This window comes from Odocoileus virginianus, chromosome 8 (assembly GCF_023699985.2).
Source record: "Odocoileus virginianus isolate 20LAN1187 ecotype Illinois chromosome 8, Ovbor_1.2, whole genome shotgun sequence".
NCBI classification, from domain to species: Eukaryota; Metazoa; Chordata; class Mammalia; order Artiodactyla; family Cervidae; genus Odocoileus; species Odocoileus virginianus.
The window spans coordinates 56,620,840-56,643,340 of NC_069681.1; the positions used below are offsets into that span (position 1 = coordinate 56,620,840).

Genomic DNA, 22,501 nt, shown 5'->3' on the forward strand with positions numbered 1-22,501 from the left:
ATAAATGAGTAAAATAGGCATAATGGCAAGGAGATGCCAAAAGAGAGGAAGGAAGCCAGAGACACTTATCTTGTCTACAGGATACTCCATATAAAGGTTGCCTTGGGGAAATGCAAGCCTCGTGTTACCAGATTCATGGAAAAACCAGAGACTGAGGATTTTATCTAAAATCTGAAGGTATGCAAATGTTGGTTTAAATTTTTAAAACAAGCAGAAACTGTGATGGTCAAAAAAAAACCCATCATGGGCCATTTCATGACCTCTAGTGAGTCTCCTGGACCCCCTCCCATGGGACCAGTTCAGTGACCTGTTGCTTTAGAACATTTGTTTATGGTGGCCAAGGCTGGCTTCTAGTGATGATCTTCCTTCTTGTTAAATAATCACAAACCATCTCTTCATTCATCTTTTCTATGATGTTGCTAGGGAATATTTGTAACTGTGTCTCAAGTTCCTAGAATAGTGCTGGCACAGAGTAGGTGTTTAGTAAGTACTTTTAGGAAAGGAGGGATAGTCATGGGCCTAAACCCCACCAAGTAACCAATGACCTGATACCAGTCTTACACCTGGGTTCCAGTTCTTATTGTCATTTGCTCTTCCCATTCCAATGTGTATGTTTAAAAGGCGCCTAAAGAGAAATGTTTGAAGTGTTTTGTATCTGAATAAAACTGTCACGTATGACATAATCTTACTCTGAATCAATTTTTTTTAAACTCTACAAGTTAATTACGGTGTTGCTTTAGGAATTCTAATTCATTAATGTTTTGAAAAAGGTTGCCCTCAAGGCTGAAAGTTGGCACATAAATGTTCATCTTAGATTTAAAAACAAGAAAGTTTTGGAACTCTAGGGAAGTGTTCCTAAAAACTCGTGCCAATGCCATGACTAAGAGATCATGGCTGGAAAGAAAACCAGAGTTTCCTGACTTATAGAGCTGCATCATTATGAGGGCATGGTAACCAACTTCAATGTTGACACTAAGTTTCTACTCTTGGTGATATTTATCTTCAACTAGGAGTTGGAGAGAAGTAGGGTGACAAGAAAACTTAAGGAAATCTCCTAAAAATACTTTCTAACTAACTCAAAATCATCACTACTTAATTAGATGCCATTTACATGGAGGTATTAAGGCATCTGGATAAAAAGTGAAAAACGTGAAAGTGTTAGTCTCTCAGTTGTGTCCGACTCTTTGCAACCCCATGGGCTGTAGCTCACCAGGCTCCTCTGTCCATGGGATTCTCCAGGCAAGGATACTGGAGTGGGCAGCCATTCCCTTCTCCAGGTGAATCTTCCTGATCCAGGGATCAAACCCAAGTCTCCTTCACTGCAGGGAGATGCTTGTGTCACCCAGGAATCCCCAAGGCATTTGGATATTTAATATCTAATATTTGTTACCTTGAAGACATCCAATACAGTCTGTTTCCTCAGACCTGATAATTGGATAACCTCAAACCATTTCAAAATACCAATGGTGATCCAGAGAAATTCCAGTAAAAGATACATTAGAAAAAAATATTTACATTAAAATACAACCACAGAAAATATCATTTTAAAGGCTCAAAGTGATCTTATTTTCAGTAAATAGCTAACACTTATGCTATGATTTCTTACATAAGTGTAACAGTAAAATAAAAATGGTAACATTATGGTACGCTTCTACATCTTTCTTAAGAAGTAAGAAAAAGTACTTTATGTTTGTGTTATTGGTGTTTTGTTTTTAAAGAAAACAGTGAGGCTGGCATGCTAGTAAAATAAGAACAGTTTAAATATTGGTGTTTGAGACATAATCACACAGCTTGGAACAGCGGTTCAACTTCCCTTTGAAATAAAAACATATTTTTAAAGTAGATTTAATCATGAGACCACAACTGAGCAGTTTTAGTCAGGTTTATTGATATAGTTTAACCTTCACTGTCTCTATTAAGAAATGAACAAAACCCCAAGGTCTGATCCAACATATATGCAGTTGTTCCAGTACAGTAATAGGCAAGAAATGGCAATTCATAGAAACATCTAGCCTTTGTTATTTATCATCTGTGTAAAAACTAACAGTGAAGGAAAAAGTGAGGGTTATAGGAGGGGACCCTCTTGTTTACCCTTATCCATTTAAAGATGGGGATCATGGCAATTAGAATTAGCTCAGCATGAATGCTGCTCTTATTGGCTAAATAATCAAACTGGCAAGGATGAGTGAATCAGAAAGAATTTGCTTGGTGGAAGCCTTTCCCAAATTCACTAGGTGGAAGATCTCCTTCAACAAAGCTACAAAATCAGCAATAAAATTCAAGACCAGAAAACAGGCACTACTGATATTACCAGGAAATGGTTATTTTAAACTGGCTTCCCTGGTGGCTCAGATGGTAAAGAATCCACCTGCATCTCAGGAGACCTGGGTTCAATCCCTGGGTTGGGAATGTCACCTGGAGCAAGGAACAGCTACCCACTTCAGTACTCTGGCCTGGAGAATTCCATAGACAGAGGAGTCTGGCAAGCTACAGTCCATGGGGTCGGAAAGAGTTGGACACGACTGAGCGACTTTCACTTTCACACCATCTTCCCCTCTCTTCCCAGGCTACAGCCTGTTATCTGTGTTTTGCATATATCAACATCCAAATATTTTCACCAATGGTCCTTGTTACCAACTAGGGAGATATTCCCTCTGAGATGCAAATTGGGTTTGACCTAGTACAGAGCAACCTTCAATAACCACCTTTCAAGCAAGGCATATATTTATACTGGCTACTCATCCAAGTCACATTCTAATATTCCTTGAGTACTGTCTCTTCAACCATACAAAATGTATTCCTCCCTCTTACCCAGAAAAGTACCACTCTTGAAATGGACATAGTAATTATATTTGTACTTTTTACATTATTTCAACTTGGAAAAAGAAAGGAAACAGAAGAAAGCTTTTTTCTCCTGAAAATACTGTCTCGAGGTCTCACATTTTGGTCTTATTTGTAGAAAGAACTCACAGACTCAGAGTCTCACAAGCCTCCTCTCTCCCAATTCTTGGGCTTATTTTACTAAAAATTATTTTAAATGGGATAAATATAGAAGTCATTGCTTGAGAGTAGTTTTTAGAAAAGTACATGATAAAACCTGGATAAGAATATTTAAATTTTATAGCTGATTGCTCAGGTGAATTTTATATTATAGCTGGAAGAGAATAACTAGATGTTTCAATAGTGACTTTAGCATAGACTAGGCTGTACTACCATGCTGACACCCAGGCACAGGTGAGTGAAGGTGAGTGAAGGTGAATGTGAATGTGAATGTGAGTGAAGGTGAATGAATCAAAACTAATGTTACGCAGGTATAAGAACAAGGACCACTAATAACTTTCCAATAAAAGGTGGCAAGAACAGACCCATAGATATGTCTTATTTCTTGAAATAACCATTATGAAGGCAGGAGAAAATGACACATCTAATAGCTTAAGCTAGCTGGCATCTTTGCTCATTTGCTGTATTCTATGGTTCCTAAATGAGCAGACAATTTTCCCCAGCCTCAACAGTCAACCTTACACATTCCTACTCTTCAAGGAACCTGAAAGAATAACCCTTTAGAGCAAAGATGTTCAAACTGAGCCCATATTTTTCATGCAAGCCTAGATATACTGAGCATTTCTCTACTAAGTCCACTGATGGACAGCAACAAATGATTCACAGTAGAATTTTCTAGGATACCATTGCTCTCAAAGGGAAACCTCAACTGAAATGGCAAGTGTGAGATCAATTCAATCTACAGTCAGCCAGCAAGCTAGCCCATGTAAAAAGCGTAGAGTTTACTTTCTTGATTCTTTAGTTCAGTGGTTCTCAACCTGGATAAATTTACCCTGTAGGGGTTACTGGCAATGTCAAGAGTCATTTTTAATTGTCATAATCGGGGGGTGGAGGGCACAGTGACGCTGCTCAACATTCTACAATGCACAGGACAGATGCCTACAACAAAGAATTGCCCAGCCCCAAATGTCAATAGTGCTGAGGCTGAGAAACCTTGCTTTAGAAAATACTAACAAACCATTAGGGGTCCAAGATGACTCTAAGTCTTATGGTTAACAACTTGCTTGATGTTTTCTACTTTTCTACACATACTGTATTTCATGCACATGAATGCAACCCATAGTAAAATATTATTCTGGTTCAATGGCTCTTTTCATCGTCAGAATATCTGGCCTGTTTTTCAGGGTTTTGTTTTGAAGTGGAGTTTTTTAATTCTCAAAGTTTTTGTTTTGAGTTTCAATGATTTGAACACACCCACATTTAACACCAGCTAACTTTTTGGAAGGCTGAAACTCTGGGGTTAGAATTTTTAGCATGGCTTTGTAAAGAACAAAGAGAATTTAAATGATAGCGGGAAACGTATTTCTTTACAAAACTCAGTCAAGCAAGAAAAGCCATATCTCTAGAAGATCTATGAGAATATAATTACTGCCTTCCTCAAGAAAAAAAAAAAATCATCTAATCATATGATTGTCTTAAGCAAAGCGTTCAATATATTTCTATATCATCTTAACATCTCCCTCTGTTATCTTACTCAGGAGATAGTCCATGTGTTTCGCACAGGTCCATCTGCCATGAATAAATCCATTGCCTTAGCTTCATAGCTAAATACATATGGCAGTGGACATGAAACAGATAAAAGTCATAGATGAAGAAAGGAGAGTAAAAAGGAAGTCATGGAAAGGGGGGTCTTGGACACTATACTCACACAGCTTAACAAACCCTTATATAGAAATTGCATAATTATTTCTGTATTTGACTTAATTTGGTATCTACCCCACACAAACCTCACTTATAGAAATCACCTCAACCCATACACCTGAACTGAGAAAACCAAAGGAAATGAACACTCCTGACCACAGCCTAGATAGCCAAGACCACTCTCTCACTCAAGGAACTCATCTACCAGTTGGCCACTAACCCGTGATATCTGTAGCCAGGAAAGAAAAGATAATTGTTGACTCACAGATCTCAAAATAAAACTTAAGGTTACCAAAGGCAAAATGTGAGGGGAAGGGATAAATTATGAGCCTGAGAAACACACAACACTGCTATGTAACAGAAAACGAATAAGGACCGACTGTGCAGCACACGGAGCTCCACTCAACACTCTAAAATAACCTATAATGGGAAAAGAGTATCACGGATTCACTTTGCTCTACACCCGAAACGACCCAACAGTGTAAGTCAATTCTACTCCAATGAAAAGAGAACAAAACGTAATCTGACCCACTCAGATTCTTCTCTTAGGAAATGCAACTAAGGGATGCCATTTTCTGTCAGAAAAGGGACAGAAAAAAGTAATCACGTGGAATCCAGCTGCCATGGTCATGCCTGAGCACTAGATTAATGAGTCCTTTGGAAAATCCTTAAAATAAAACCCTCTTCATCTCACTTCGCTTGAAAGCGTCTCTGCTCTTAGTTACTAAAAGAAGCATTAGCTACATATAAAACTGGTGAATCTGATTAAAGTCTTGGAATGTATCAGTGTGAATCCCTCATTTCAATATTATACCACTTATACAAGATGTCACCATGGGGAAAACGGGCTGAAAGGCATGGAAGACTTTCCTGTACCGCTTTTCTAGCAACTTCTTCTGAATCTCAATTTAAAAAAAAAAAAAATAAAGATCTCAAAATAAAATTTCTTTTAAAAAACAAGTATTGACTAAAACATTTATCTATCGGTATTAGTTTCCTAAGGCTGTCATAACGAGGTACCACAAACCGAGTGGCTTTAAAAAAAGAGATTTATTGTCTCACAGTTCTGGAGACTAGAAGTGGAAAACCAAGGTATTCACAAAGACATGATCCCATGAAACCTGTGGGAGAATCCTTCTTGCCTCTTGCAGCTTCTGGAGGTTTGCTGGCAACCTCTGCTCTCCTTCACTCCAATCCTCAGCTGTCACATGGTTTCTTCCTCTATGTATCTGCCTACATAAGGTCATCTGCATTTAGGGACGCCAGTCACATTAGGTTAGGGTAATGCCTACCCTACTTCACTATGGCCTCTGTTCCCATACTCCACATAACAACTCTATTCTAAAATCAGGTCACATTCTGAGGTGCTGCAGCTTAGGACTTCAATATATAAACATACCTCAGAGATATTGTGGGTCAGGTTCCAGACCACCACGATAAAGCAAGTTACATGAATTGTTCTGTTTCCAAGTGCATACAAAAGTTATGTTTATGTAGTCTATTGTAGTCTATTAAGTGTGCAATAGCAATATGTCTAATAAAACAGCCTACATACCTTAATTAACAAATGTCATATTGCTAAAGCATGCTACCCATTATTTAAGCCTTCAGAGAGTCATAGAAGTAACATCAGAGATCACAGGTCACAGATCACCAGAACAAATATAATAATAACGAATAACTTTGAAATACTGTAACAATTTCCCAAACATGACCCAGAAACATGGGGTGAACAAATGCTGTTAAAAAATGGTGCTGATAAAACTTGTACTATTCAGAGTTGCCATATACCTTCAATTTGTTTAAAAAAAAAAAAAAACAACCCCACAGTATCTGCAAAGTGCACTAAAGTGAAGCACAATAAAATGAAGTATCCCTGTATTGTGTCTTTCTTTGGAGGACACAATTCACCCTATAACACTATTCCATCAAAGACCTAATTCTAGGGACTTCCTTGATGGTCCAGGGGTTAAGAAACCACTTTGCAATGCAAGGGACGTGGGCTTGATACCTGGCCAGGAACAAAGTTCCCATATGCACGGAGCAACTAGGCCTGCATGCCGCAACTGCCGGGCCCGTGTGCCCTGGAGCCCATGCACCGCAACCAGAGAGTCCACGGACCACAACCAAAGATCCCACACGATGCACCTGAGAACTGCTGCAGCCAGATACATTATTTTTGAGAAAGACCTAATTCTAGAGCCTATTACTTCTCACAGTGGAAATCTTGTTCACTCACTCATTCAAAAGAATTGTTGATCTCCTGTATGTACTAGTCACTATGTTAGCTATTTTGAACACAAAAAATTACTAGTATGTAGAGTCTGGCTCAAATTTTATACGTTTCTTCTTTAAGTGTCCAAAACTAAGGCTTCTAACATACTATTTTTGAGGAATTATTAGAAGTCAAGCTTCCTCGTCCAGATACAACTGCTCATAGGTGTTCTGCAAATGTCACTCTACTATAATTCTCTGCAGCATATTCATTATCTGGTGCTTCCTTGCTCACTTGTTAACTCACTTGCCCAATCCCAACTCCCACACAGAACATAAGCTCTTTGGGGGTAATGTCTTTGTCTTTGTTTCTCCCATATATCCCTATGAAAGTGAAAGTTCCTCAGTCGTGTCCAACTCTTTGCAACCCCATGGACCATACAGTCCATGGAATTCTCCAGGCCAGAATACTGAGTTGGTAGCCATTCCGTTCTCCAGAGGAGCTTCCCAACCCAGGAATTGAACCCAGGTCTCCCACTTTGCAGGCAGACTCTTTACCAGCTGAGCTACCAGGGAAGCCAATATATATCCCCATACACTAGAAAAATTCTTACCTAACAGGCACCCAAGTATTTACTAAAAGAATGACTGTGATACAGAAGAATATTCACAAACCAGACTATCTATATATTATCCCTTCCCATCCTCATAACAACCCTACTAGGTAGATGCAGGGACTGTAATTCACACTTGAAATTGAGGCTTTAAGAATCTGTGATAGAAAAAAGCATCCTGACACATAAGCATGAGAAAGAGTCAAATGATGCATGATAAAGACTTCAAACCAAATGCGCTCAGCTCAGTTCTATGGCTCTGGTCACTCTTTATGCTCCTAAATCCAATTAAAAATACTCAGTGTCCTGTAGTTGTGAAATTACCCTATTAAGTGTACCAGAAATACATTTTGCTTTAGTTCCTAGAGATAAAATCCAAACTAGATAGAATTTCTCATACTTGAAATAGAAATACTTGGCGAGATCTTCGGATTTAAATATAAAATACATTGGTGCTTTCATCTAATCATAGACTCAGAAGACGGAATAAAACTTCTAGTGGCCAACCATAATAAACCACCACCGCAATTCAAGTGTTCCAAATATTTGGGGTGTTTGGAATCAAAGGTTAATTTTATTTAAAATGCATGTAATTGATCCAAGAAATGACAATTTAAAAATCTAAGCATTAAACCATCTGAGGATAACTCAAGCCATCTGAAAAGAAAGAGTACTTTCAATACAATTCATACTTTAAATTTTCATAGAAGTTATTTCATAAAAGTCATTTCCATATAAAACATTTTATTAAACAATTTTTCTTTCTGGAAAGACTTGAGAAATCAAAGCTTTTTTTTCCCTTAAATAACATCTCTGACTTCCTATACTACTAGAAGTAATTCATGCATATATGTATATTACAATATATGAATATTTATTAAAGTATTTTACCTAACCAAACTTCAGACCAATAAAAATACCCTTTCAGTTGCCTAGTCATGACAGAAGTAGAACAGCTACAACTTGGTAAGAAGGAAGGAATTAATCTTTAGCCCAATTGCTCTGAGAACTTTATATATAGACAGCTGACACTTGAACTACCCAGGTTTGAACTACACAGGTCCATTTACACCTGGATTTTTTCAGTATATTAGAAAATTGTTTGGAGATTTGTGACAATTTGAAAAAACTCAGACAAACCATGCAGCCTACAAATATCAAAAGAAAAAGAGAAAAGCATATCAAGAGTGAATAAAATATACACAGACACTGTCCTTACATAGGCATAAGGTTAGTGGTATTTAACATAAAATTATGTGTTAGTTTTCTTACTGTTTTATAACTTTGCTTTCAAGGAATTACATTACAGTACAATATGACTCTCTCATGATTGGAGAAACTGCATATCAGACTATCACAAGTAAGTGGATTTTTTAATGTAACAATGTTTCTAACACTATATCATGAATATGACTGTAATACTGTATGTCAAATAAAAATTGTATAATGATTCATTCATTAGTGTTTAGGCTTGGCAACTGTAAAGCAATCGTAGTGCCATTTTTTGTTATCAATGCATGAATGTGAAAGGGTTAAATTTCTCAGTCGTGTGCGACTCTTTTCAATCCCACAGACTGTAGCCCACCAGACTCCTCTGTCCATGGGGTTTTCCAGGCAAGAATACTGGAGTGGGTTGCTGTTCCCGTCTCCAGGGGATCTTCCCAACCCAGGTATCGAACCCAGGTCTCCTGCATTGCAGGCAGATTCTTTACCAACTGAGCCACCAGGGAAACCAATGCATGACTACATCTAAATAAATATGAATTTCTTTTTCACATTACCTTCTGAATTTGATGTCTAGCATTAGTAATATGTATACTATCCATGGTGGTTTGTATCATGTGAGATAATATTGATGTATGTACTCGTGGACAGATGATCCATCTTGTAAATGGATGATGTAAACTTATGGTATCAATAAATACAGTACAGTACTGTAAATGTATTTTTCTCTTCCTTATGATTTTAACATTTTCTTTTCCAACTTACTTTATTGTAAGAATATAGTGTATAATACATATAACACACAAAATATTTGCTAATCAACTATTTGTGTTATCAGTAAGGCTTCTGGTCAGTAGTAAGCTATTAGCAGTTAAGTTTTGGCAGAGTAAAGTTACATGCAGATTTTCAACTGCATGGTATGTCAGCACTCCTAACCCTTGCATTGCTCAACCATCAGCTGCATCCTGTATTTCAAAAAAAATAGCAATTTTGTGATTTTTTTCAAAGAAAAGAACTGTAAAACTCTTTGTCTGTCTCCTAGACAGATATTTTCTAATAATATACACTCTGCCACCAACTTATTCCTGTCAAAATTCTGATGAGATCCTCAAGGCAACTGCAAACCCAGACATTTTAGTACTGCTACCTTTAATCCATAATGCCTTTAACATCTGCAAACACATGGATGGCCAAACAGAAGGTGACTGAATGTATTATAAACTTGACTACTCCAAAGATGACATATATATTATTTACTTCCAGTAAACAGCTCTCTTAAACTTCAGTGTTTTGTAAAATTAATTTTTTTTAATCAGACTCCTATCATTAGCCTTGATTCTTTGGGATTGCTAATTTTGAAAAATATCCCTCATCTGTCATCACAAATTATTTATCTCCAAAGATAGAGCCACCTTACTATTGACCTCTCAAGGGTCTTGATCCAGTAGAGAATCTATACAATCATAGAGTATTTTTCATACACAAAATTCTGAATTTAAAGCTAGAAGGAATCTAGAAAATCATGAATAGTTATCTTATGGAAAATATTACTGACACGAAGCAGAAGATGGTGACTCACCCAACACCACACAGGATGTTGGTAGGAAACCAAAAGAGCAGATAGGTCCAAATACCCTCCAAGACCTGTGTGCCAAGTGAGGGCCATGCCTAAGCACAAAGCACCTGAAATGTAACAATGCATCAGTTTTGGACAGTTTCCATAAACTGTGGTCACCTAGCAACCAATGTATGGAAGCTGAGATTTGAAAAGAACACGATCCTCAACAAATGCAATCTGTGGAACAAATGGGCCAAGAAAGGGGACATGGGAAGTCCAAGGGCACAAAACGTGAAACAAAGAAAAAACTAAATAAATAGAATAAAAGCTTCCCAGGAAGAACAGAAACAGAAGAGAAGCTAAAGCTATAAGGAGATCACGAAAAATACTTTTCTTGAGCAAAAGACTCCAAACCTGATTTCAATGATAATTCCAGATAAGAGAATCTGTTTATACCCATTTTCTTACAGAGACAAATCTAGTTTTGAAGAAAATTTATTACTTACCAAGCCTGCTATAGGTGTGGACAGTCTATTGATCTTCTTAATGACCCCAGGTTTCAGCTTATTAATCAAACTGGAAGTAAATAAAAAAACATATACAGTTACAAGAAAGCCAACATTAGCTTCACGTTCTTTTCAACATTTTCTTAAACATACATATCACTCATCCATTTCCAATATTCTCTTCAGGCCCAAGAGCCCAAGAAAAAACAACCAACCAAGAAAATACACCAAGAAACAAAAACCAGCACTGTCAACAATAGTGAATAGGTCTCTGAGAGCATATAAACACATTTCTACATTGAAGGACATGTCCTTAAAAACAGTTCCACATTTGTTAAAGAAAGGTAATATTTGATTCTGTTTCAACAGTTTATGAATCTCTTTCATTATAGTTTAGCTCTCTTCAACCTAAGAATACCTTTTTCTATTAATCATTTGTACTGATTTTTTTCTCAAACTTATCCACATTTTAAAAGGTAGCTTACACATGCATCCATTTTCCCCCAAACTACCCTCCCATCCAGGCCGTCAGATAACCTTGGGATAGATGGTATGTGTGTATATATGGCTGGGTCCCTTTGTCATTCACCTGAAACTGTCACAACATTGTTTGTTAATTGGCTCTACCTCAATACAAAACACAAACTTTAAAAAATGGGAAAAAAAGTTGCCTAAAGTAAACTGAAGCTGTCAGTCAACATCTAAATAAAGGATAAATTTCAACCCCAAAGGGGCATATTCACTAATATCTTAAAATATAATTTGCCTTCTTATATATTTTATTTAAAATACATTTGTTGTATAATTTTTACATAAGGAAAATTCACAGGAATTTCCCAAACAGAGCTCAATTTCAACTGCTGATTATAATACCGATGAACAAATTCAGTTGTTATCTGTTTCCAAACCACTATTGAAACACTGTGAAGTGAGTGAAGTCACTTAGTCGTGTCTGACTCTTTGCAACCCCATGGACTGTGGCCCACCAGGCTCCTCCGTCCACGAGATTCTCCAGGCGAGAATACTGGAGTGGGTTGCCATTTCCTTCTCCAATTGAAACATTAAGAAGTGAGAATATATTATGTTGCTTTCATCACTGTTAATTCTAACATGTGCTGGGCGATTGCCAGCTCTGTACAGTGTTTTCATAACTGAGCCTGATAATTAACGGTTTATATATATTTTGCTAAGTTATATTTCACATATATTTTTCTTGAGTATATACTGCTCTAATGAAAGAATATTCTAGAATATAAAAATATTAATATTTTTATTATTAAAAAATAAATAAATAAAAAGTAGCTCAAAAACCATGTCTGGGGTTTTTTGTTTTGCCAGATTTAAAGGGTGTGATGGAATTCATTCAAACAACCAACCAACTAGTAGCCACTGGTAACGCATTCAAGGCTATGATTGCTTTTTTATCACCATGGAATGACTGGGTAAAAATTAAATGCATCAGAATGCCCCCAAATAGGATAACAGTTACCTCAGAATCTAACATTGAACAAGCTTCTGTTGTTGTTACAGAATCTGCAAAGATATCTGTAAGTCTCTAGATCCTGAAACATTTTTAGAACGCAGCTTTGACACCTGAAATTTAAGAGTACAATTTTGGGTTCTAAATCTAGATTTTTGTGACTTCTATTTTTTTTGTTGCAGTGCTCTGATGACAGTGTTAAGCCATGTAGAAATTTAATAATATAATAGTGCTTTTCTATTATGGCTAGCCTGTTTAATCAATCATTAATCACTGCCAGGAAACTATAATTTGAAACAGTGATTTTTCTATTCAATAATGCTGCCACAAAAAAAAAGAAAAAATTCTTTATTCTGTAACAGAGCTCCAAAATGAAAGCAAATATAGGAGAAAGAATCAAACATTCTGAATTTACTGGTCTCCCCTTCACAATGGGCAACAGAAAAAAAAAAATCTGACACTTGTGGAATGTCACTCCTTCAACATTCCAGAGATTTATATATACACTTGAGTGTGCTAAAAATAAAAAAAGACAAAAGTCTCAATTTAATGACCTTCAGAATGTTGTTCGACAGGATTCAAAATTACAAAACAGTGGCTTATGAAGACTTAGTCTGGTGAACAAAAGCTGTTTTTCTGTTTTCATACTTTCTTCACACTAAGATCTTTAAACAACTTAACACAGATGACAGAACCACCCTTCGACTATAAGCATTTCCTAGAACTGTTCCTCTTTGACTGCTAATTCCTTATTTGTGCACTGAAAACCATGTAGGAAGGAAGGCTTTCTCCCTTCATGGTCACAATATTTTTCTTTAATCACTAGCTGAAAAGCTAGAAAAGAATTGAGCAAGTTTGTAAGAAATGACAACTCCAATTTTAATTCTTGTAGTTGTTCCCTACTAAGCAAGTATTTCTTGAATTCTATTACTGGTGGCTTTTTGCAATGCACAGTGCTAAGTACACTGAAACATCACTTAACAGAAACATAATTCCAGCAGTGTCAATGAAGAAAATCACAGCAGTTGTTGATCGCTGGTTTGGCACTGACTTTCCTACAGGAACTTGATTCTTAAAATGTAATCTTTCTGAGATATAAAAAGTCAGACACCAATATGAGCTGGGGCAACTTATAAAATGTCAGGGAAGTCTGACATCAGTTGTCCCTATCAAAGGAATAGAGTCGTAATTTCCTCCTCCACCCATTTGAGTCACTGGTGACATTGGCCAGAATAGTCAATTTACCTGTTGACTTCGCTTACCATTTTTGTCTTACTGTGTTAGTACTATTAAGAGAATTTTTTAAGACAGTTTCTAGAATGGATGATAACACAGCCTATACCAAGTCAATGGAAGGAAGAAAGGAATAGAAGTAAAGGAAAATAGCACAGATAAATGATGTCTCCCAATAATGAGTTAATAGTTTCAGAGCTATTACTCAGCAATAACATATACCCAGTGGATTGGCGTCTTCCATTCCTGAAGACGCATTCCATTCCATTCCATTTATCCGCATATGTGTACAAACATGGAGGTAACCGCAAGGAAAAACACCACTCTGGATAACCTGCAAACTACCCTCTAAAATATGATGTCACTAGAGGAAAATGCGGTTTTACTTTGTCAACTGTTAAAACGGTGTCAGTTCTAAGCACTGGAGTATGAAGATAATTCTCATACAGTTTCGGTAAAAAGTGAACATCCAATCTGATAATGAATTGTTTGCAATTATATTCATATACAACTAAAGGAAGACCTTCTAGGATATTCCTTCTGGGGCGAAAAATAGGTTTCATGAAGTTTAAGCTTCCATGAAATTTAAGTCTACCTAAATGAATAGGGAGGGCATAGTCTTACAATCAAATAAAACACAAACGCCACACGAGAGGCTCCTACTCTCTTTCACAGACAGAACTTCTTTGCATAACAGTGTTAGTCGCTCATTCATGTCTGACTCTTTGTGACCCCATGGACTGTAGCCCACCAGGCTCCTTTGCCCATGGAATTCTCCAGGCAAGAATACTGGAGTGGGTAGCCATTCCCTTCTCCAGGGGATATTCCCGACCCAGGGATAGAACCTGGGTCTCCTGCATCGCAAGCAGATTCTTTATCGACTGAGCCGCCAGGGAAGCCCCTTTGGGTAATAAGCATTCTTTAATTGTACATGTGGAATTCCTAAAGGCAACACTGACTTCAGGTCACTGGCTCTACTCAGGAACCAAGTAACATGCTAATCTTCAAGCTACCTCTGTGCACAAAGAACAACAGGAAGTCAAGGGATCACTTTAGCCCCTTATGCCACCCCTCCAATCCTATGTAGAATCATAACACAACTCCCCAAGCTTTCCCTCAAGCCATGGCATAAATATGGCACGTGCTTTGCTAGCATACCAGAGATTTGCTCTTTTGAGAAGATGAAAACCAGAACACCTAGAGGTAAAACCAGGAAACACCTATTCACTTTCTATCTCCCAAGACAGAACACACTCACAAAAAGGCATGACTCCGCTCTTTCCTCTAGTTTTACCTACTCCCTTTCCTCCCCCTCTCCAAAATGCACTGCTCCCTCCCTCCAAGGGAGCTGACTTACAGATGTGAGGAAGATGCCTCTGTTCAGAAACCTCGTCACCAGTGAACGTGACCTGACTTTAAATGTAAGTCATAGGTGACACTCCCAAGAAAACTGCATATAGAGCTCAGCGTGGCGTCTGGCTCAGTTATTAAAGGCTTTCATGAGAACTAGAACGTGATGCCCTGTCTCCTCGTCTCTAGGAACTAGTTCCAAATGCCAAATCTCATTTCCCTTTTATTGGAAAGCTCAGACAGAGGTAGAAAATCGAGAGGCATCTTTTGACTTCCTATTTCCAAAGATTTTTTCCAAATGTATTAGAAAGACTGACATCAAAGAGCCTATCAATGCAATGAGAATGAACTTCTTAACCTTCAAGTATTTGGTTAGTCGTTCACATGTACATGTTTCTAATCTTTCTGTTGGCTACATTTTCTAAATATATATCCCCATATGAGTCAAACTTTTCCTATCAGTATGCAAAATATTTGCTTAAAAGATATAATAAAGATATTACATATTTCTTGACAAATTAAGGAGCAATGCCTTGTTTTATGTGTTACACATCACTTAATCATTTGCCAAGGTTTCTTTTAGATGCAGACTGTGCTGAACAAACAGGTGTCAACTAAAGACAGAGCAACGAAGCAGTGAAGGTGTTCAGAGGACAGAAAGATGTCCTCTCATTCCCAACACATCTCCTAGGACTTATCAAGGGACCTGGCATCATCAAATATTTTATAAATCCACAGTCTAACTTCCAACACAGAAATTTTTCTGTGAATGATTCAAAACTTCTATCTTCTTTGTAGAAACGAACTTAGAAAAACTTTTTTAGTTTCACTTAAATGCTAAAAATGATTTTGTGCTTCTTCCAAAAAGGACACCTCCCCTTTACTATTTTCTTCTGTTGCCAGATGAGTTAAATTCTACTCTTCTCTCCCAACTGTCAAATGCCGATCAAGAGAGTAAGCAGTTATATTAATTTAGAGTGGCTACCTTGAGTAAATTTCTTACCAAGATTTTTAATTCATTATCTCCAGCTAGATTCAAAAGTGGTAATGTTTTAAAAATAAAAACCGCCTTGAGGAGGAGTCACACATTCAGGGCAGAGTAATAAGTATATGCAATTTAACATTTTAAATTAAAAGGCATTCAATACAAAATTCTATGATCACTTTAGTATTTTCAAAGACTGGTAGTAAAGTTAATATAACTTTAATTTCTGGAATTCCTGTGGTAGTAATTTTGAAAACTGCTGAGTCAGGATAGAGTACAAATAAATCATTAACAATACATGCTAAGATGGCAAAAGTACATGGAGCAGGAAGAAGTCAGTACCAACGCAACTGACAAGCATCATTTCAGGGTGACAGGACTTTCTTCTCGGCTTCACTGTGATGCCTGAAGCATCCTGAAGTGAGTCTGGCAAAGCATGAGCGTTCCGAGAGCAGAGTCCTCTTATTTTTGGCAAACTCAACAGAGCACTAATGGATCTCACTGAGTGACAGGACATTTGCCAATACCACAGTCATAGCAACAGGTGTCCGGCAGGAGGACTCTGGGTTCCCGTACTGGTTTTGTATTAAGTAACATCACAAATTCTGCTCATCCCTTTATGTCAGTCAGAGGATTCTCATAGTCAAACTTAGGTTCCTTCCAGGGTTTGCCTCTGTAAAAATGCCTGGATGTGTGTCTGTATGCACATCTTTCTCCATGCTGCTTATCGTTCCTTACATTCTATTTTGAGATGAAACCGTAAGTGTCAAGCTCTTGGTGTTGTCTGTGTGTGTGCGCTTAGGCGCTCAGCTGTGTCTGACTCTTTGTGACCCCACAGACTGCAGCCCGCCAGGCTGACCATGGGGATTCTTCAGGCAAGAATGCTGGAGCGGGTTGCCATGCCCTGCTCCAGGGGATCTTCCCACCCCAGGGATCAAACCCAGGTCTCCCGCATTGCAGGTGGATTCTTTACCGTCTGAGTCACCAGGGAAACCACCAGGAGTGGTCTAGAAAGGAATTTGGTAATATGAACCAATTTACTTTGGCGTCAGCAGGCAGCACTCCTGTGCCTACCCCGTGGCATGAAGGAACAGCCACACTGTTCCCCTGTGCCTGTCAGCTGCTCACTGCATCATCTCCCCAAGTGTTCTGGCTTTTATAGGCACTGCTTGTCAGGGATGTAAAAAGTTGTACCAACGTTTTATGTACCACATCTTAGATACTGAAGCTCTTTTTAATATTTTCCACTATGAAGAGTCTTTATGCATAGCTTCTTCCCCATGCCCACCAACAGTACACAAGGGTTTCTCAAAATCATATAGTTTACCATTACCTTTACAACATACAAAATAAAAGTCTCACGCACTTCTCTAAACAATAAACCATGTTCTAAACTTTTTCACTACTGCTTTATCCCATAGTTCTTATCTGACTTTCTGACTGATGATTGTCAATATGTAAAAATTTCAGAGATCAAGTCTCTCATATAAGGCAATGACTCTGCTTTTTAATTGATGTAATATCATTATATACTTTCCCTTTTTGCAATATTCAATTCCCTTTCCTAACACGTCTCATTTGCACTGACCAGAATTCCTGTACTTTCAACATTTACTGGTCAATACATGGTTTTCCATTTACCTGCCTGAGAGCCTTCAATGTATCAAAAACCTACTTCAAAAATAACCTCTCTCTGATCAAATCTAATATAAACTGTTTATATTGCATACATTTAGCACATACATTACTCCCATTTATTTTCAGTAGAACAGCAGTCTCATTTTTTCCCTCAGAGGCCCTACATTGACATGTTATGTGCCCTCCTCTTAGTAATTTATATTTAGGGTGAGAAAGCCCTGTAGATGGTACATGCAAGTTCATGAAATAGGACCAAAGCTTTCAACCTTCAAGTCTGAGGCCACAATGTTTTAAAAACTCCTGAAAAATTTGCAGTCCATCTGTATAATACAACTACCATTTGTTGTTCAGTCACTCGGTCAAGCCCGACTGTTTGAGACCCCATGAACTGCAGCACGCCAGGCTTCCCTGTCCTTCACCAACTCCTGGAGCTTGCTCAAACTCATGTCCACTGAGTAAGTGATGCCATTCAACCTTCTTGCCCTCTGTCGCTCCCTTCTCATCCTGCCTTCAATCTTTCCCAGCATCAGAGTCTTTTCCAATGAATTGGTTCTTCGCATCAGGTAGCCAAAGTATTGGAGTTTCAGCTTCAGCATCAGTCCCTCCAATGAATATCCAGGATTGATTTCCTTTAGGATTGACTGGTTTGATCTCCTTAAAGTCCAAGGGACTCTCAAGAGTCTTCTCCAACACCACAGTTCAAAAGCATCAATTCTTCGGCACTCAGCTTTCTTTATAGTCCAACTCTCATATCCATACATGACTACTGGAAAAATCATAGCTTTGACTAGACAGACTTTTGTCAGCAAAGTAATGTCTCTGCTTTTTAATATGCTGTCTAGGTTGGTCATAGCTTCTTTTCCAAGGAGCAAGCATCTTAATTTTATGGCTGCAGTCACCATCTGCAGTGATTTTGGAGCTCAAGAAAATAAAAGTCTGTCACTGTCTCCATTGTTTCCCCATCTATTTGCCATGAAGTGATGGGACCAGATGCCCTGATCTTAGCTTTTTGAATGCTGAGTTTTAAGCCAGCTTTTTTACTCTCCCTTTCACTTTCATCAGGAGGCTCTTTAGTTCCTCTTCGCTTTCTGCCATAAAGGTGGTGTCATCTGCATACCCAAGGTTATTGATATCTCTCCCGGCAATCTTGATTCCAGCTTATGCTTCATCTAGCCAGGCATTTCACACGATGTACTCTGCATAGACATTAAATAAGCAGGGTGACAATATACACCTCTGACGTACTCCTTTCCCTATTTGGAACCAGTCTGTTGTTCTAACTACTGCTTCTTGACCTGCATACAGGTTTCGCAGGAGGCAGGTAAGGTGGTCTGGTATTCCCATCTCTTTAAGAATTTTCCACAGAAGAACTGACTACCATTACAGAACTCAATTTTTTAATTGACATTTACCAAGTTTACCTTCAACTTCAATTAGTAAAAACTAATTCTTTTTTTTAAAAAATTATGCTTTGCCATATGTGGAAATAAGCTATAGAAAAAAATAACTGAAGCTTAAAAAGAAAGCATATAGATGGCAACTGTAAAACACTACCATGAAGAGAAGGCAGTTTAAAATTATTTAATTATCTTTATGAACTTGAGGGATTCCCAATACTTGCATCTCTGTTTGCCTGTACATGGATGCTAAGTTGCTTCAGTCATGCTCAACTCAGTGACCCCATGGACCATAGCCTGCCAGGCTCCTCTGTCCATGGGATTCTCCAGGCAAGAATAATGGAGTAGGTTGCCATGGCCTCCTCCACGGGATCGTCCCAACTCAGGGATAGAACCCACATTTCTCTACGTCTCCTGCATGTGCAGGCAGGTTCTTTACCACTAGGGCCACTGGGAAACCCTTGTTTGTCTACTATTGGGTTATCAAATGGTATAGAAACTTCAAAGCTTGTATTTAAGTGAAGAAAAATAGTTATTAAATGACTGTAATTGATCAGGGTCAATAGGTTGGTGAGCTGGAGAGTTGTATGAATGCAACTGTCCTCAGGAAATTCAAAACAGAAAGCGCTCTAAGAAAAAAAGCCTTCACTCTTATGGATGGGCATTATATGGAGCCCCACGTAGAGGTCCCAAGAACCCTCTGATGTCACTTTCACTCAACATGTGCATGTCTCCAACTCTAACAAAGGAAAGAGCTCTCTCACATGAATGAGAAGTGGCCAGGTTCTCTATCTTGCTGATGTTTTAAAACAATCACCTGAGTAGCCCATAGTAAATTCACAGGAGTATTTTTTAATCATTTTTTTCTTCTTTTGAAAACATCTTCAACAAAATCCTAGATCGTTTCAGGAAGACAGGATAGTGTTTACACAGCAGATATAAACAGAAATAGGGTTTCTCAAACTAATAGGTGAATTTGCTCCACTCTTTCCAAGCTGCAAGTCAGGGAAAGGAAGGCCTGGTGACAGTAAAAGAAGAGTTTGCTCAATAATGTGAGCCATGAGTTCAAAACGGCATCAATGTCTGAGTGGCTAACTTGGGATAGAGTAAAGACTTGGCATAACTCCAGAGATGGGAAGTACAGACTGACTAAACAGACACACACCCAGTAAGATTACCTCCAAATATATCTTCTTACTTCATAAGGATCATAAAGAATGTTTTCATTTAAATATTTCCAAGATTGCTATCACAAGATGAGTACCTATGACATTACTCACATCACTAGCTGGATATGCCCCAACTAAATATATTTAGAGAAGAGAAATAATACTGCAGAACCATGGAGCAAGACCAGATTGTGAATATTTTTAAGTACATAGTAAGGAAGTCTTCATGAACTCTAATAAACACTGGAGAGAGGAGACAGATGAATGGAAACTATGAATAAAATTCATAGAAAATTATAACAAGGAGCTGACATCACCTTTTAGACCCCTGTCAATCCTTTTACTAATTAGAAAATCCCTCAAATTAGATTTTGTCCCCATATCACTGTTTAATAAAGCCAAGAGAGATTACATGCCAAAGGTAGACAGTAAAATGATTACTACAACAGGTTTTAACCAGGGAAGTACTCTTTAGCCCTCCACTGATTGGATCCCACAGTCTATCAAATTAAATGATACTAAAATGATTTACAGAAGACACCAACTTCAACAGCCAATCAGATTAAAAGGCAATGAGTGCACATAACTACCTTCATTACTCAGATGTGTATCTTGTCTGAAACCTCAGTGCAGCATTTATACCCAATTTAAACTATCTGAAATGTCAGTACACTGCCAGTTGGGAAAAAACTATAATGAGCTCATTTCCTCCAACTCTTTGATATTCCAGAATGCCAATTCAGACTACTACCAAAGCATAAAAGGCTGCTGACATTGCTAGATAAAATAGTTAGAAAACTCTAATGGTGATAATGAACTAGGATGTCTAGAGATTTTTAAAGAGGCCATATGCAGACCCCATATTTCATAAGAATTGGTCATTTTTCTGACAATGAACTAAACAGAAGTCAGCCTTTTCCTATGGAATATTTTAAAAGTCTGAATTCCTTTTTTAAATCATATTTCAGCTAAAATTTGATATCTCAGATGGGTAAAATATTAGCAGAGACAGACAGCCTAATACATTTTGTTCCTGTTTAGTCTCTCAGTTGTGTCCGACTCTTTTGCAACCCCATTGACTGTAGCCCACCAGGCTCCTCTGTCCATGGCATTCTCCAGGCAGGAATACTGGAGTAACTTGCCATTTCCATCTCCAGGCGATCTTCTTGACCCAGGAATTGAACCCACATCTCCTGCACTGGAAAGGGGATTCTATACCACTGAGCCACCTGGGAAGCCCCTGCTATATTTACCACTAATTTAAAAGTCAAGGTTTATAATACCAGGCTTCTGCGCAGCAGCTTTTACTTTCCTCTTAGAAACTACAACTATTCAGGATGATGTGATCAAACAACGATGCTTAATCATTTTGCAGACCAACCAGCTAGGCTTTTCTTTAGTTATAAATTCACACAGAATATAGTTACCTGGACTTTTTTTCAACACTGGATCTATTAGATTAAAATGCATTCATTAACCAGGGTTATAACCAATGAAATTCACCAGTAAGAGTTTTTTTGTTTTTTTGTTTTTTTTATACAAACATCATGTAGTACTTTGGGATCTCATCTTAAACTAAAATTGCTGATTACCACAGTTAAATATTTACTTACACTACTTTTAGGAATATTCATTTAAAGAATACTGGGTACTAAATAGATGGACTACTTATTTGGTAATGTACAAAACCCCAAATTGATGTTACTTCAATTAGGAAACAAAGAATGAGCTTCTGGAGGCTGTTAATTTAAATGATATTTTTAAAAACCAATGTATCTGTCTCTAAACATGCATCCAAATGTATGCTGTGGCCATGAAGGTAGAACTATGTATTTAATCTAATAATGCTGCTTGTCATCAGAACAGTTGTTTTTTTTTTTTTTAATCAACTCTGAATATCCTCACTGATGACAATCTACTCAAATTGGATATAGTTTTTGGAAATCACCTCAAGTAAATCAGAGCCCAGGCTGGTACATAAATTGCATTTTAAATAAAACACTTAAGTGTCACTACAAGTATGTTTAATGACCTAGTTCTGGAAAGTGATGCCCCCAAAAGGGAGATCCCTTAAAGTGTTGAGTAATAACTCATCACTGGAACTATAAAACCACAAAGTGAGCTCTTTGAAAAGATCACCTATTTGGGTTGTTAGACGTGCACTCCTAAGTCTAAAAACAACTCTGGGCTCCATAGGTCTGCCTCCTACATAAAACCAACTACCCCAATGCTGACTTACAGGGCTTGCAATTGACATCAAAGTTATTTTTGCAGCAAGCTTCTAAATAGTGTATACTCATAGCTAAGGTTTCAGATCACAATGTGTCTAAAAGCCATTTTTTTCCCTCCATCTTCTGAACACATTAAAATATATATAATTTGCAAACCAAGATAAAGTAATTTCCTTTGAATGATCAATTGAGCTGATCACA

At 37.7% G+C, this 22,501-nt stretch overlaps 1 protein-coding gene across 4 annotated transcripts in view; it reads right to left on the reverse strand.

Annotated features, from left to right (window-relative positions):
* LMO7 (LIM domain 7) overlaps positions 1 to 22,501 on the reverse strand; it is a 211,163-nt gene that overhangs the window by 113,043 nt on the left and 75,619 nt on the right. For all 4 annotated transcript variants that reach the window (XM_070471558.1, XM_070471559.1, XM_070471557.1 and 1 more), the window contains one exon: positions 10,818 to 10,887. In XM_070471558.1, the coding sequence (XP_070327659.1) occupies positions 10,818 to 10,887 (70 nt within the window). The remainder of the gene's footprint in view (positions 1 to 10,817; positions 10,888 to 22,501) is intronic.